The 18,187-nt window shown below is 40.9% G+C and overlaps 1 protein-coding gene across 2 annotated transcripts in view; it reads left to right on the top strand.

The window, feature by feature from the left end:
* The first annotated feature begins 9,990 nt into the window (after positions 1 to 9,990).
* The window catches only part of tgfbr2b (transforming growth factor beta receptor 2b), a 41,614-nt gene continuing 33,417 nt past the window's right edge, over positions 9,991 to 18,187 (top strand). The window contains exon 1 of one of the 2 annotated variants that reach the window (XM_079240713.1): positions 9,991 to 10,214. In XM_079240713.1, the coding sequence (XP_079096839.1) occupies positions 10,091 to 10,214 (124 nt within the window). In that variant the 5' untranslated portion in view covers positions 9,991 to 10,090. The remainder of the gene's footprint in view (positions 10,215 to 18,187) is intronic. The other variant, XM_079240714.1, reaches the window with a different exon arrangement.

Raw genomic sequence — 18,187 nt, 5'->3', positions numbered from 1 at the left:
AGCACAACATGCACACTCATCAGCACATAGCAAATAGCTGCATGCTTTCAAGTGTGTTTGCAGACCAGGGCTTGCGTACTCTCCTATTTCTGTAACCACACACTTTGGAAGGTATAGGAGAAAGAGTGGCACATTTCATTATGTGTGTGTCTGTGTGGTGTGTGAGACTGAGATTGTTTATATGAGCCACATTATGTAATGCTGTTTAAAAGAGTTGTAGCATTTAATAATGAGATCCCTCTGAGCTGAGAACAATCTAATCTAATTTAATATAATATATTAATACCATAGCCCTGCGATAGACTGGCGAGCTGTCCAGCATGTACCCTGCCTTTTGCCCAAAGACTGCTGGGATAGGCTCCAGCTTCCCTGCGGCCCTAAATTGGATTAAGTGTTTAGGAAAATGAATGAATGAATAATAATACAATACAATATATTACGATATAATGACTTTTCATTGTTGGAAATTGAGGTTTTCTTTTTATTTGAACAGATCAATTCTTCTTCAAGGTCCCGTTTGCCTTGTTCATTGGCAAAAGCCCTCACCCTAAGATAATGTAGCATGTAGGAACATATCACTCTGAGGGAAACAAATAAGTTGCTAGTTATGTGCTGGATTTCCAACCAACAACTGTTGAATCACCACCCTTCTGTTTTATCATGAATGAAACTGCCAAACATGGTCACCCCATATGTTTGGTTTTAAGCTTATTTGTATAGATATTTATTAATAAAGTGCTACAGACAAACTGTTGCATTTATCAGCCTGCAGAACTACAGATTACACGCCATAAACTGCAACTGAGTGATGAAGTAAAGCAAGTACATCTAGAGGTGAATGATTCAATAACCAAAGGGTTCAAGGAGTTATTTACTTTATTGCCACTCATTTTGAAATAAGTCAAATTGTCTCTTATTTTGCAACTTGTGGACTTGCCATCGTGTAATATGTTTATTTTATTTTTTTCATCTCAAGGATTTAGGAGAAAACCACCTTTTTCTTAAAGATCTCAGAGTTCCATGTTTTCCCATTAGGAGCACTTCACTCAGACTGGTTCGTCCTAGAGATAGTAAAAGTGAAAGAGGAGGCAGAATAGTCAGTTAAACACCAAGTCCATGGGGATGTTCAGCTACAGAAAAAACTGTTTGTTTTTTTTCACATCTTTCCTTTTGGTGCTTTCCTCAAGCATGTCACATGAATGAAATGGTCCAAAGTTAATGTTTTGGGGCTCCCAAAACAGAGGTTTCATGTGAATAAAGCACCCAAATGATAACTAACTCAAGCAAATACACCTCAAATCATCTCTGTGTGAACATGGTCTGTATTTATATATTCGCTCTGAACAGTAAAAGCCTCAGGGATGCTCTATGCCACAGGTGTCAAACTCCAGTCCTCAAGGGCCGGTTTCCTGCAGGTTTTTGTTGTCTCCATCCTCCAATAGACCTGACAGACACTCAAATAGGTTGACGAGAAGCTGCTGGATCCATTTGATTTGAATCAGCTGTGTTGGTGGAGAGAAACAAAAACCTGCAGGATACCGGCCCTCGAGGACTGGAGTTTGACACCCCTGCTCTATGCCTTTGGTGGACCCACTTTGAGGTCCACGAGCCCAAAGTTGGAAACCACTGGAGAAGACAATTGGTTAAAAATTCATACAAATGTAGTTTATATGAACACAGTAATGTTGTAAAAAACATTTGGGCAAAAATCAAAATGGCAGCGACCGAATATCGGTAGAATTACTGAAAAGTAAGCTCGTTGTTTGGACTTAGGAGTGAGTGCGAATGGCTGTTTGCCCTTCATGTTAGCCCTGCGATGGACTGGCGACCTGGACAGGGTGTGCCCCGCCTCTCGCCTAAAGACCGCTGGGATGGGCTCCAGCTCCCCCGTGACCCTTAATCAGACCAAGCAGTATGAAGGATGGATGAATTAATGTTCTTGTTATGACCCGGCTCACTAGGGGACCCAACATAAAATAAAGTTTTTGGGGAATTTATTGTCCCACAAACAAGCAGAGGAAGCCGAAGGAAACAAGCAGGTGGAGAAGCTCATACCAATAATGAACAAAATAACCAAGAGCAGCATACAGCCTACCTGAAAAACACAAAAGCAAATCCAAAGCTCAATCCAATCTCCACAGATAAAATCCACAAAACCACCGTTAATCACAAAAGGTTTGTCAACGCTTTACACAACCAAATATCCAACCGCTGACTAGATGGACAAGCTGTCTCCACACGGTTACCATGGAATGAAGAGTTGGAGCTCATTTTATACTGAGGTGTTGATGCGCGCAGTCATCGTTGGTTTGGAGGGCAGCGAATCAGCAGAGCAGATGAATGAGGTGTAGTGAGAGAGAGCCAATCCCAGCCAGGTGATGGCACAGGATGATTTGCATGGGTGATGGAGGAATGATGAGGTGAAATTGATGACAGCTGTAACAGTTCTAAAGATATTGTGTAGAAAAGGACACATCTGTTAACAAGTACACTTAGTGTACTTAGTGTACTTGGTAACGAAGGCTGAAGCTTATGTTTTAGTTTTGTATTTTTTGCTGTACAGTGAGCAGTTTGACAAGAACACAGCTACACAAGTTTATAGAGCTTTAAAATAATGCATTTATTCCACACTGCTTATGTCTTTTGTTATATTTATTTATATTTTTCATCCTATAGATTGTGATGTATTTGTGGTGTTTTTTTTTATTATTATTGTGACAACCCTAGAACACAGTTATGATCAACTGGACTAATGTTGATCATTTAATGTACTTGTTTTAATTTGATTATAACTGAATTTTCTTGAGATAACTTCAGCTGCTTGGAGGTCTGCGCTCTCCGAGGGTTTTTCTAGTTCCAATTCAAATCCAGTCCAAGAGGCTGAGATGCACTGCACTAGTGCATTAGAAAGATCTTTAAAAAAAATAGAGAAAACTTAAAATAACTATGAGAGATGTGTACTGGAAATTTCATATTGTGTCTTTCTGAAAGTGATATTTCATGTTACATTTATTCATAAATAAATAAATGTTATTCCTCATGCATTAGGTCACTCTTTATGGTAAGTCTGTATGATAAAAAGTTCTCTTTAAGTGCATTTCTTAAAGAGAAAATGGTGTGGTCAGGTCAACCTTAGGTACTTTCTCAAGGGACATTTTGTCTAGCAATTATCTGCTTTTCTTCTCTATTGACGTAAAGCATGTATGGCAACTTGGGATGACAAGCTTCTAGCTAGGAAAACCTGGTCAGATAGAGGGTGTTTATTTCCAAGAAGTGGGGTTCTCTGTCTGCTGAGAGATGCCAGAGTGTGAATGGTCAAGCATGAATGGGAACAACAACTAAGGTTTAGAACCGGTTCTCATCTGTTTTCAGATCAGAACTGCTCCAGACTGCGGCCTGATCAAACTTCTGAACTGCTTCTCCAAGTGCAATTGTAATACTTGTTCATTTTTCATTTTCTATACCATAACAGCTGACTGTTATGGTTTTGGGGTCGTGTTATGGTGATGTAGTATCGTCATGTGTTCACCTGGTTTCGGTTTTATTTTATACTTTTCCTCTTCTGTGTTTTTGGTTTGACTTTTTATTTCCTGTTCAAAGTTCACCTGGTTTAATTTAGTTCATTCCATCCACCTGTGTTTTGTTGTTTCCTGTACATATACCACTTGGTTTCAGTTCTCCTTTGCCAGTTCATTGATGTTTAGTGGTCTTCTATGTAATTATCTTCATTCTTGTGGTCTCCTTATTCGTTCCTGTAGGTCTTGTGTGTATCAAACTTACTTACCTGCATCCTGCCTGCCTCCTAACACTACTCCGCAGCAATGAATATACAAATATGACTGTTAGACTTTTTATAGCACCTCAATATTTTAATCCCTGTGATGGACTAGCGAACTGTCCAGGGTGTACCCTGCCTCTCGCCCAGTGATTGATGCTGGGATAAACTCCAGCTTCCCTGTGACCCCTAATCTGACTGTGCGGTTTGGAAAATGAATGAATGAATGAATGAATGAATGAATATTATAATCCAATGGACAAGATTTTATGAAAATTGCAACTTTTGCCATGTAACCATATTGTTGTGTGGCCTTGTAGCCATATGACTATGTCGCCATGTAACCACGTTACTGTGTAGCTATGTCGCCATGTAACCACGTTACTGTGTAGCTATGTCGCCATGTAACCACGTTACTGTGTAGCTATATCGCCATGTAACCACGTTACTGTGTAGCTATGTCACCATGTAACCACGTTACTGTGTAGCTATGTTGCCATGTAACCACGTTACTGTGTAGCTATGTCGCCATGTAACCACGTTACTGTGTAGCTATGTCGCCATGTAACCACGTTACTGTGTAGCTATGTCGCCATGTAACCACGTTAATATGTAGCTATGTCGCCATGTAACCACGTTACTGTGTAGCTATGCCGCCATGTAACCACGTTAATGTGTAGCTATGTCGCCATGTAACCACGTTACTGTGTAGCTATGTCGCCATGTAACCACGTTACTGTGTAGCTATGTCGCCATGTAACCACGTTAATATGTAGCTATGTCGCCATGTAACCACGTTAATGTGTAGCTATGTCGCCATGTAACCACATTACTGTGTAGCTATGCCGCCATGTAACCACGTTAATGTGTAGCTATGTCGCCATGTAACCACGTTACTGTGTAGCTATGTCACCATGTAACCACGTTACTGTGTAGCTATGTTGCCATGTAACCACGTTACTGTGTAGCTATGTCGCCATGTAACCACGTTACTGTGTAGCTATGTCGCCATGTAACCACGTTACTGTGTAGCTATGTCGCCATGTAACCACGTTAATATGTAGCTATGTCGCCATGTAACCACGTTAATGTGTAGCTATGTCGCCATGTAACCACATTACTGTGTAGCTATGCCGCCATGTAACCACGTTAATGTGTAGCTATGTCGCCATGTAACCACGTTACTGTGTAGCTATGTCACCATGTAACCACGTTACTGTGTAGCTATGTTGCCATGTAACCATGTTACTGTGTAGCTATGCTGCCATGTAACCACGTTACTGTGTAGCTATGTCGCCATGTAACCACGTTACTGTGTAGCTATGTCCCCATGTAACCACGTTACTGTGTAGCTATGTCGCCATGTAACCACGTTACTGTGTAGCTATGTCGCCATGTAACCACGTTAATGTGTAGCTATGTCGCCATGTAACCACGTTACTGTGTAGCTATGTCGCCATGTAACCACGTTAATGTGTAGCTATGTCGCCATGTAACCACGTTACTGTGTAGCTATATCGCCATGTAACCACGTTACTGTGTAGCTATGTCGCCATGTAACCACGTTACTGTGTAGCTATGTCGCCATGTAACCACGTTACTGTGTAGCTATGTCCCCATGTAACCACGTTACTGTGTAGCTATGTCCCCATGTAACCATTTTACCATGTTGTTATTGTTGGAACAATCTTGTAATCATGATATTGTGAGCCTCTGTAGAGGACAGAGGGTCAGAATAATGTTTGTAGAGAGAACTTCTTATCTACTTCAAAGTGTCTCTTTAGTGCAAAGGGGTTTCCACTTGCTGAGGAGCATTTAACACCACTTTTCTAAGCTCTTTTCCCCTGTTTCACTTTCAAATTCATTATAAAACTGTGCACACTGGTGTTTTATTATCAAGGATGATGGTTATATTTTGTCTTTAATCATTTTACAAATGACTGAGTAGATATCCATCTTATCCTCGAACCACACATACCGTACCGTCTTTACCTGAAACAAATTGGTCTTGTGACCTGCTAAGTCATATCCAGGGATGTAAAAATATGGAAAGTGTTTTTATTACACTGTTGTGATGTACTTCTGTATCGAAACATCTAAAAAGCCATCTCATGAGAGTAATAACTTTTAAGTAATTTAAAAGATTTTTTTTTATAAATGTTGGTGTTTCCATTAGTATTTTTTATTGTGATATTTAGGCTTTGTGTAATTATAGGGGGGATGTAAACACTGCATGCCCAGTCCTTAAATTAGCTGGCCTTGGTGAAGAGATTGTCCACTTACAAAAGCACTGAAGATTAAATCAGTGTTCAGTCAAAAAAATAAATTGTTGAGTCAAATAAGTGTAGAATTACATAATAAATGACAGCATTACACAAAGCACTGGGTTTTATTTTAACATTAAACAAGCCCTAGAATATCAGCAGTCTGATTCATGAAAAGTTATTTTATACTTTTATTGTATACTGTACAACCTTCTCTAAAGTAGCTGTTATGCTCCAAAACCAAACAACACACTGGATCCTGACTTGTGGAAAAATGAGCTGCACTGCAAAGAGATGGTAAGGAGAGGTCAGCATTAGAGGAGGAGCGAGAGGTTTCTGTTAGACTGAAGAGAGAATGCACCGCTCAGTCCCAATGTCGGTTGAGAGCAACATGTCAAAACTTGCCATGTCACATATGCAGACTGACTGGTAGACTTTATTATCTCTCTGCCATTCATCTTGATGAAAGTAAGTCAAAGTAACTGTCGGCTCTGCCACTTGTCAGCAATCTCATCCATCACACATGTAGAGACAAGTCAGCGTCGCAGTATTCCAGTAAGGACACGGAAGGACTCGGTATTTCATAGACAAGTCCTTGAAGTAGAATCATGGTATCCATGTGATCATGTGTAGTAGGGATGGACATTTAAAGCTAAAATACAATTCATTCTTTGAATACCTCCACTCCCAGCAGGTGTTGGCTAACTGCATATAGCTAGCATAGTCAGACAGATATGCTGTCACTTTTCCATTTAGTTTCCGTGGAAAGGACATTCACAATGTTTTCAGCAGTGTGCCGCTCTGTCTGGTCTGTTGAACAGCTGTCAGGTTATGACTCTGCAACAAGCTCTGTGTCGATCACTCTGCTGAGAAGCAAATTCTCAAAACAAACATAAAGTGCTGCTGAACTTTCATCATTGAGTTTATTAAGTCCTGTACAGACTCATTTCCTGAAGGGACTTTAAACTCAAACCCATCAAACTTAAATCTTCATCAAAACTGACAGGACTTGCAGGAGTCACTGGCTGATGTAAGTAGGTAGCATGTAGCATATTTTGCAGAGCCGTTAGCTCCCACAGTAATATGCATTCACACGAGTGCTATTTGGTCTGCGTTAAACAAACTGATACATTTCTGGTTCGGATATTCCAGTTCATTTGGAGCAGTGTGAATGCTCAGCTGTCATTCTGCTGACAAAGAAGCAAATTGTTGTCCATTTTTTGGTTCACTTGCAAGTGAAGCCTGGTGCAGTCCGCTTGCAGTGTGAAAGAAAACGGATCATCTATTGAACAAAAGAGAAGAAATTATGCAGAGCAACATGTTGGACCTGGCTACCTCTCTTGCTGCTCATACTGCTTAATCACCAAAATACAACCAGAAACCCCACACCAGCATTTATTATTGCTCCATTGTTTCCTTGCATTAAACAAGATGTATTCAGCCCTGACGGATAGATTTCCCTTTCCTTCCTGGTCAGTGGTAGTTTCGTGGAATATCAACCCTTACAGACAGCAGTGATGTCCTTGAGGTGGTTTGATCTGCTTGAGTCATGTGCGATGTGAAAATTTTTAGTAACTCCCCATCCAAATATACCAAGTCATCTGGAATATCCTGGTGAACATGTGCCTTAAGACAGCTTCTGATAGACTGCAGGGGTTCACCACGTTTAACAAAGCTTTAAGGGTCTATAAAAATATCTTAAAACATCCATCCATTTTCCGAACCGTTTAGTCCAATTCAGAGTGTGGGAAACTAAAGCCTATCCCGGCAATTATTGGGCGAGAGGCAGGGTCCACCCTGGACAGGTTGCTAGTCCATCACAGGGGCGACACAGTGAGATGAATAACCATTCACACTCATTCACACAGCCTTTTTGACTCGTCTGTTTTGCTCGGAAAGCCGGCTTCGTTCGGTGCACCAAATGAATTCCAATTCAGACCAAAGAAACGTTGTCTGCCAACAAATACAGGTCTCGCCCCATTTCAAGTGGACCAAATACAGGAAGCGGACTACAAAAAAAAGTCACTTCCTGCATTTGGCTTAGAAGTGACTTTGTATATGTGAGTATGTATTTACATAGCAATCACATTAAGAGTCCTCTGCCTCGTCTGTCGTTCATACTGCGATCATTGTTGCAGTATATTTCTGCTGCAGAAATGCATCGCAGCGCAGCTGGTAAAACCAGTCCTTTTTTCAGTGGCGTTTCCACGTTCAGTGGATCCCGAGGGTAACTAGCCATTTTTAGCTTGTACCGTTGAATGAAAAAGCAACATTTATACACCATAACACATAAAACCTGAAATATAAACACACCTTTAACATATTTAGCAATCAATTGCACAGTTCCCACTCTCCATTCTTACCTGCAAACAGTAACAGCAAAGAGTTACAGAGAATATATGTTTTAATGCCACAGCTTGCCACACACATACAATGGCTTCAGCTTATGTGTTCTGATCTAGCGATAATTCCGTCATCACAGCTTGATATATACTCCATGAGAAGCAAGAACTGAGTTCTTGCTCTCGAGGCTGCAAGAACAAGAAAAAACGTCTTGTTGGTCAGGTCCATCCATCTCCAGGAGAAGCAGGTCTGTAGCGAGGAGGGATCACTGCGGGGGCGATGTCTGCTTTATGAGCAATGAACCCGGTTGTTACCGCCACCAAGGAGGTTATGTTTTTACCGGCTCAAGACAATTCAAAAGGTTACAGATAGATTTTTATAAAAATTTCAAGAGCTGTTGGAAATCTAAAAATGAAGAAGTGATTAAATTCTGGTGGTGATCCGGATCACCGTTTGGATCCAGGAATTTTTTAAAAGGATTCTTTAACATTGTGCTTGGCGGAGGTTTCCGCTCTCTGAGTTTCTAGTTTCATATTTAACGAGCAACTTCGTCCGCGGCAGGGCGGGTCGTGCATGCGGCTGGGTCCGAGTGTTTTATTGCCACATGTAAAAATGTTGGTACTTTCTCACCACCTCTATCAGATGTTTTATCAAAACAATCCGTTTTACCTGCAACAGTAAAAACGCGGAAGCAGCAACTCAGCTTCATGCTTTCTCCGTGTTAACCACGCCCACCTCACATGTCCAACCAATCACACGATACTTCTCAGAGCCCCGCAAGAAAAAAGTTCTGCCAGCCCGATGTGTCGACAACTGTCTTCAAACGCGTCCGCGAGAACAAAATGACGTCATTTTCTTCTCGGAGCCTCGAGAACAAAATAAAAAGTTCTGGCTTCTCGTGGAGGATGAAACAAGCTTAGCTGAACACAGCGCAGTGAACACGCCCTCTGTTGGTCGCAGTTTGACACTACATCTTGCTGGATAACTTTACACTTTCGAACAATAAATCAACATCTCTTCATCAGATAAACACACTTTTCACAAGCCTCTGAATATTAGCAGTACTAAGTACAAATAATTAGGAATCAAAACCAAACCTGAAAATAATTATAATTTAGGTACAGGGACCCACTGGTGGCTCTGTCTGCCACAGAATGAATGATTGAATGATGAATGAATCAGATTATATTTGAAAGCTTTATTTTCTAAATGCACTTTGGATATTTCCATTTCTTCATGATATGTGACTAGCAGTGCATTTCTCAGCCTCTCTGTGCAGCCACTGTTTGTCCAGGCCTCCCAGCAGCTCAGTGGAGGCACTGTGATGTTCCAGAAAGCTGCTTGGACACTTTTCACTGCAGTTAGATTATGCATGTTTTAAACGGTGTTTACTGTTCCGATTTCCAGTATTTGGGTGGTTAGAGCCCCCCCCCCCCCCCCCCCCCAACACATATACACACACACACACACACACATACAGAGAGAGAGAGAGAGAGAATTCACACTCCCTCTTCTAGCTTCCTGCCAGAGCAGTGTGTGTGTGTGTGTGTGTGTGTGTGTGTGAGTGTGTGTGTGTGTGTGTGTGTGTGGATGGTTTAGCCCTGACTCTCCAGCTGTTGAGCAGAAAGGAGCGCGCAGCAGAGCGGACACACCAACCCAAACCCCTGCTGCCTTCTCTGGACTTTGGCTGCTTTTACTTTGGACGTGAATGAGAAGTTTGTTGGGAAAACACGGAAACATGCAGGGTCGCGCGTGCTGCTCTTCATCTCTGTGGGCTCCTCTCTTATCTGGCATTTTCCTTTCGCTGCTGCCGTGGTCCGGAGCTGCGAGTGGTGAGTTCAAACTTCTTTCTAACAAACTCTCAGCTTGGTGACTGACAGGAGCTCACCCGCTTTCCTCGCTAACGTCAAGCAAAAGCTAGAACTCTTCATCTCTTCCTCCTCTTCCTCACATAACGGAGTCTGGGAATGTTTTCCTCCGGCACGTTGGCGCACCGACAGCAGGCGCAACAGGTGACTCATCCTGCAGGATGATCCACCCCTCAGATGTGCTGCTGCTGACCACACTGCTGCAAGTGTTTGGACACAACGTGCATGACAAACTTTCGTGTCCTTCGGGTTGTTTATGATCGGATCAAACTTATTTTCACATAACACCTTTTCCAGAGGAGCAAACTCTGCTTCTGTCCCCAAAGTATATTCTGGCCAACGACATGTTTGCTCAGATAAGATAAACAACATACGTTTCTGTTTCCGTAAATAAGAACAGATGTAGTTGGAAACAAATGATTTAATCAGAATACACCCCCCTTCCTCACCCCGTAGCCTCTTGCTGTGCTGAATAGTTTCTTTCCAAGTAACGTTCAGAAGCTCCTACACGACTTTTACCCACAAATAGCAGTTTATTCTTAGACTGGAACAAAAAGCGAACAAACAGGGAGGAAGCTTAAAGATATAGATGGATTTCAGTCAAGAAGACACTTTGATGCGTTGTGTGACGTAGTTCAGATGGACGCCTACGTGCACGATGCTGAAGTTGGTTTCTGATTGGCAACATGCTGAATGGCAGCTCCTCTGGGGAACTTGAGGAGGTCACATCAGGTCCTGCTTAAAAACAACAATAACTAGATCAGTGCTTCTCAGTCCTGGGAACAACTGGCCTGCATGGTTTAGATGTTTCCAACTCCAGCACACCTCATTCAGATTATTTAAACTTCTTGTCAAGTTGTTTGAAAGTCTGTTTATGAACCATTGATTTTAGTCAGATGTGTCGAAGTAGGGAAATATTTAAAACATGCTGGACAGGGGTCCTGAGAGCCAGGATGAAGAACCACTGAACCCAGACTCTAAATCTGGACTGAAATATTCTACACGTCATGTAAAACATAACAAAAAGGAATCACCTTGTGGAATAAATAGTAAGACATTGCTTTGTCAGTCTGTCTGTCTTTTAGCAACTTAACTCAGAAAGTTAATGAACAGATTTTGATTTAATTTGAAGGAAATTCCAGAAATTGAAAAAGGAAGACGTGTTTGGATTTTTGGGGGATAAACTCAGTTTTCTAGCAGAGGCCTGAAACACAAGCAGAGCGCTCACAGGTCTGGTTTGTTTCAGTATGTTCATCCTAACCAAGTCCCAATTTTACCAAGTTTTCTGGACTACATGGTGTAAATGCTTCCCAAATATTTCACTTTCTGTTCAGGACCAGGACTGTCATGGCAGAAAACTCTATGAAGATCCATCATGTTCACAAACAGAGTAAAGATTGTACAAATCAGAAAGTTGCCTCGCCATTTAATGACTCTACACGCTGTGTCATGCTGCAGTAAGCTGCAGGTCTTGATCGGGACCTGATCTGATGTGGATTAGCTCTAATAGTCAGCGTAATTGTCCCTAAGGCAAGTCCAAGTGGAAATGCTCGTTAGCAGTGAAGCTGCTTTCAGGCATTTATCACGGCCTGCCGCAGCTGTCTGGAAGTTACATCATGTCTACAGTAAATGACATTTTATAGCTGCACTTTTTTAAAGTAATATTTTAGTAATTTTGGATGCTGTTTCAGTGAAAAAGTGGAGTTTGGAATTAATCTTCATTATATGAGGATGTTTTCGTGCTTCTGTTCTGCCTCTATGTTGGCATTGCCACCTGTTATATTAATGACTTTTATGAACAGCTGGTTAGACTGACAGCAGTATTAAAAAAAAATGCAAAAATATTCCGTGAAAGCCCCGAGTGACTTCTCCCTCCCTTGTTTCCTCTCTTTACCGCCTGTTCCTGCCTTCCTACCGTAGCAGAGCCTATTTGAAACCTGGAAATCCCACATACCAGAGTGACTGTGCAGTCCTGAGGCATTTTGTGTCACAAATAGCTACGAGAAAACTTCCACCCACATGCTGCGATTCTCTCCACCGAGCTCCAGCTGACACAGACTTTTCCAGTGTGCATCGAGCTACAGGATGCTGCTCATCACTCTCAGATTCACAACAGCTTGACTTTCCAAAAACGTGTTTCAGTTTGCTGATTATTGTGCTTAGCCAAACTGGTGACATTAAGGTGACTACAGAACAGTATTTTCTCCTGAAAGACACATTTTTGGATATTTGATTCATGCAGTTTGAGTCTTCAGAGAGTGGAAAGAAAACACTGTTTGTCTGAAAGCGGTGGTGGGCAAACCTGCAAATCTACTGTGTTCACACACTGACTTTACTGGGCTTCAGAAAGAAGAGAAGAGGAGAGAAGAGAAGAGAAGAGAAGAGAAGAGAAGAGAAGAGAAGAGAAGAGGAGAGAAGAGAAAAAGAAAGGTCACCCCCTTCTTTGACCTCTCGGAGGTGTCGCCCTTTGATTTTTTTCCACCACATAAGTCGACTTCCTTCCCGCTTTGCTGGACTGTTCGGGTCAAAGAGAAGGAGGGATGAAAGTGGAGGGAGAATTACAGAGGAGGCAGATGAAGACAGGGATGAATGAGAGGATTAGAGCCAAGTAAAGAGGGAGAAGTGGACTGAGAGAGGTGGGAGGATAACTTTCAGGAGCAGAGTGGGAGAGCCGAGCCGCCTGCTGTGACAGTTATGTAGCCCTGAGCGGCCTCTTGCCAGTTGTCTCCGCTCATTTCAGTGACGGGACCAGACCAGAGTGACGAAGTGCTCTTATTTCCACTCAGATATTTTCACTTTTTTCATTTTCAGTGCTGTTTGGGACCAGAAAAGTGTCTCTTATGAAATGTGTGACAGGTTATGTAAGATTAGATTTGGACCAAGTGTTTCTCAAACTTTATACAGAAAGATTTAAACCTAGTGAATGTTTTTGATCAGGTTTGTGTTTTATTTATTTATTTAACTTTCTTTTAAACTCGTTAGTCACTTAGGTTCCCTCATTTACAGCAACACAAACATAAACATAGAAAAATTAAAATCAAACAAATATAAAAACAAATCCAACATACTAAAACAAAATCAGACAGCTTTGCATGGATAAAATATAATTAATATTAAAAGTGTGAAATCAAAAACATAATGGTATAAATACTACAAGACGATTAACTAAAACAATTACACAAAGAAATAAATTAAATCCGATGCTAAACATTTAAAATCAATAAAAGATCAGCAATCTCTCCAGTGGCAGAGGCTGCTGAAGAGTGTTCAACGTATCTGGAGCGTTAAAAGAGAAGCCTGAACTCTGCGGAAACAAATGAGACTTTAAAAGTGATTAAGCTACTGGAACGAGAAGGATCCATAGAGCCTCTCTATAGGGATGAAATGTATGGGGCCGTTTTCCAATAAGAGCCTTGAATGAAAAAGGCTAATGGAAAAAGAAACCAATGTTTCTTGCCAGTGTTGGAGTTATATAATCGTATCTCACACAGCCATAAGCAAAAGGCTCATTTGGGAAATCCTAACTGGTGTATAAATTCAAGAAAAAGCTGTAAGGTTGACCAGGTCTTGCTAGGTTTCCTGTTAGCTGCTGTCAGGGTGGACCCCCAGCACTGTGCACTCATCTCCTCAGTGTGTTAGAAAAACAAGCAAGAGGGAAGTTTGTCTCTGTAGATCCAGAAAAATAAACTTGTGTTTGCATTTCTGTTTTCAGTTATTGTTGTTTAAATGACACAGGAGGATAGACTTTAGAGGACAGAGCTGATGGATATTTATATTAAAATAAAAAAAAACATCTTTTTGATGAAATCTCTGCAACTATAACTAACTGAATAACTAAATAAATTATAAATAAATAAATAATAACTAAACAACTGCAAGGTGACATGTTCTGATAAGAAATTGTGGACAAACTCACTTTTTGCAGCCTGAATATTTCAGTATTTAAAATAATCCAGATGAATTAAACACTCGAGATTTTAGAACAAAAGGAGACCCTGATATTCTGCTTTCAAAAACAGTTCCGGTTTTACCTGATAAACCAGGGTCCTTCTGCTTACAATGACTGCAAAACCAATTCCCAAACACAACAGGATGCTGTGTAAAGTGTAAATAGAAACAGAATACACTGATATGCAGATATCATCAACTTATATGTTATTCCCACCAACATAAACAACACACCAGATGTTTATATGAAAAATTTCACCATTTCTTGGAAAACGTCAGCTCATGTTGAATCTGATGCAGCAACATGTCTGTAAAAAGCTGAAGCAGGAGGGAAAAATGGATGGGAATGTAACTGGTACACATCAGGAACAACTGGAGAAGCATTTGAGCATTAATTAGTTTAGTCAGCAGCAGGTCAAGGTCTTGACTGGGTATGAAAGGAGCATTTCAGCGAGGAAGAGTCTCTCAGATGTAAAGATTAGCAGAGGTTCATTGTTGGATTATTTCAGAAAAATGTCTCGCAACATAAAATTGTGGACTTTGAAGATCCCACCATAATATTATAAGAAGATTCAGATAATCAGGGGGAATCTCTGTGCGCTTGGATCAGGGCAGAAAGTCAAAACTTTAATCCTCGTGAATTTGGGATTCTCAGGCTGCATTAAAACCAGTCATGATTCTCTGCTAGAAATCTCTGCATGGACACAGGAAGCCTAAAGGTCTGTCTGCGATGGACTGGCAACCTGTCCAGCGTGTACCCTGTCTCTCGCCCAATGACTGCTGGGATAGGCTCCAGCTCCCCCATGACCCTTAAATGGGCTAAGCGGTTAGGAAAATGAACGCGTGAGTAAGGCTTTGTCATGTAGAGAAGAAGCCACTTGTAAACAGGATCCAAAACCCTTCCATCTTCTCAGCATCAAAGCTTTTTAAAAATGGTCTGAGGCAAAGTGTAAATTCTCTGTGGACAGCATGGACGGCGTGTCCTGCAGACTAAAGAGGAGAGGGAGCATCCAGCTTGTTATCAGCCTGCATCTCTGATGGGATGGGGTTGCATTAGTGCCGATGGCGTGGGCAGCTTCCACATCTGGGAAGCTCCATCAATGCTGAAACATCTGCTCCCATCCAGACAACGTCTCTTTCAGGGAAGACCTTGCAGGTTCCACCATGCTGGACCACATCCTGCATCATCACAGCAGCATGGTGGAACAGGAGAACTGGTCTGCTGCAGTCCAACACAGATGTAACATTTTCTATTTTATATGTACTACCAGTCAAAAGTTAGGACAAACTTCCCTACTGGTTTTAATGGAAAAGCGTGTCCAAACTTTTGACAGATAATGTAGATTGATGAGGTGCAGTGATGGGATGTTTGAGAAATGGTCTGTTACAGAAAAAATGAGTTGTATTGTATGGTCCATTGGAATGTACAATCCCAGTAGCCATTCCCATTGGATCACTGGAACCAAGTAAACTCTTGGAAGGAGATCATCCTCTTAGCAGTTTTTTTGTATGGACTGAGATCTGGTGACTGTGGAGGCCGTTGGAGGACAGTGAACTCATCGTCATGGTGGAGATGATGTGAGCTTCATGGTGCATCATCCTGCTGGAAGTTTCCATCAGAAGATGCTACACTGTGCTCAGAAAGGGATGGACATGGTCAGCAGCAGGACTCAGGTAGGATGTGCTGGTTAAACCATGTCATGATGGTACTAAGGGGACCAAAGTGGGACCAGAAAACCTCCCCCCACCATTCCACCAGCAGCAGCCTGAAGCGTTGATCCTGACGGCAGGATGGATCCATGTTGTCATGATGTTTGCAGCAGATTCTGATCCTACCATGTGAATGTGGAGCTGAACTGGAGACTCATCAGACCAGCAACGTTTCTCCATCTTCTATTGTCCAGTTCTGGTGAGTCTGTGTGAATTGTAGCCTCAGTTTCCTGTTCTTACTGACAGGAGGGAACCCGCTGTGGTCTTCTGCTGCTGGAGACCATCTGCTTCCAGGCTGGACGTGTTCAGAGATGATGTTCTGTATATCTTGATTGAAACCTGCTTGATTGGATTTGTTATTGGGCGTACATAATTTCCAATAGTTTTGCACGCTTATTTATAAAGAAAAAATATTCTTTAGTAATATTTGTCACAAAGATTTTTATGTTATTTCATGGAACCTGATGAGTCCAGTTTCCTTCCTTTCCTTCCAGTTTGGTATTTATCAGGCTTATTCATCAGTTTGGCTGCCAGATGGAAGCTGGTCACTGCAGCATTTTTTCTTTTTGCATCAGGAGAACAAACAGATCTCACATTTCAATTATAGCCCCTTCAGGAGCCATCAAGAGTGCAGTTAATGTCAGTCCATGCTTTCCTCCTCCACTTTCCTCTGACTCATTGAGGTCACTTTTGTTTTCATGCCATATTGAGTTGGAGCCGGAAAAATGCAGCAAGTATAATAAATGACTTTTGCGGCACTGTGGCAGCTGAAACAATGACCTACATAACAGCAATCCTTTATGCACAAGCGTCCGTTAGCTTTGTGATCTTACACGAGCTGCTGAAAATTACGGGCGTAAATCTGCTCGCGCCATCTAACTTCAGCAGGGCTGTTATTTTATTCAGAAATCTGGAAAAGTAAGTCAGTGGGAGCATTTAGGGTGTTTCTTCTGCCACAGTTTTTCCTTCAAGCTTATTGAACAAGAAATTAACATAATTTCTTTTCATAAAAATGAGCTCTGCCATTTTATTTAGTGAGTGGCGTAATATATGATATGTAATATATGCCCAGTTATCACACCGATATGAGATGTGGAATCAAACTTTGGTTATGATGAAAGTTTTTATGAGTAGAAAAGATGGTAGGAGAAGAGAAGAGAGGAATAATCCAGCACAGTAAAAAACAGCAGATAAAGGAAGAGATCAGACACTTTGCTAGAGTTTTAAATCCTGGAGATATTAAGACATATATATCATGGTACTTTTTCTAAATTATCTGGGGTTGTCACAACACTAAAGTTTAAACTCGATACCGATACTAAGGATGGTATTTGTTCATATTTTTGATACTACGCAGAGGAGAATACACACTTTCTTGAATAAACTAAAGTCAGAACACCACAAACACATCCCAACTTACAGGATGAAAAATATAAATAAATGTAAAAACAAACATTAACAGTGTGGAATAAATGCATTATTTTAAAGCTCTTTTAACTTCTGCAGCTATGTTCTTCTTAAACTGCCCACTGAAGAGCAAAAAATGCAAAACTAAAAGAAACTTCAGCCTTTGTTAACAAGTACACCAAGGACTTGTAGGTCTTTTAACAAAAGTGTCCCTTTCTTCACAATGCTTTGAGGACAGATTAAATAAATGGAACAAATCAACATCTTATTAAAAATGTTTTCAATTCATAATTTTGAGGAAGCCTGAAGTCCACATAAGTTGTCAGACAGGAACCTGCATTAAAATGTACCCAGCTACAGTCCTGTTAAGGTCCTGTGTGTCCGGTTATTTCCATTGTTGCTGGCGGGGGGGTTGTTCAGGTCTGGCTGCATTACTGTAAGTATTAAGGGTGGGGAATCAAATCAAATATCTGGATTTTTTGCTTCACAATTTTAAAATCAAATTTTTTTTTTTTTTTTTTTTTTTTTTTTTTTTTCCGAAATAAAACAAAATCCATCATAAAATTTTTGTCATTTTTATTGTTTTCATTGATCTTTTTACTTGTCTTCTTGGGCTTTATAGCAGCAGAATGATGGTCTATGTTTCATGTTGTTTTTTTACTAATCGAAATCAAGAAAAATGACAAACAACAAAAGTGTTTTTAGTCTGCAAAAATCAGTAATATCGAAGAATTGTGAGAATCGCACTTTAAAGCAAATCGGCACCCAAAAATCAAATTGAATTGGAACAAAAGCATATCGTCAAAGCCCTTTTAACTATGGATGCTAGTGTGGCTTTGGCTTTTTATTTAATAATTCCATGTTTCTGATCA

This window comes from Telmatherina bonti (genome assembly GCF_933228915.1).
Source record: "Telmatherina bonti genome assembly, chromosome: 5".
NCBI lineage: Eukaryota > Metazoa > Chordata > Actinopteri > Atheriniformes > Telmatherinidae > Telmatherina > Telmatherina bonti.
This window is presented reverse-complemented; position numbering and strand designations above follow the sequence as displayed.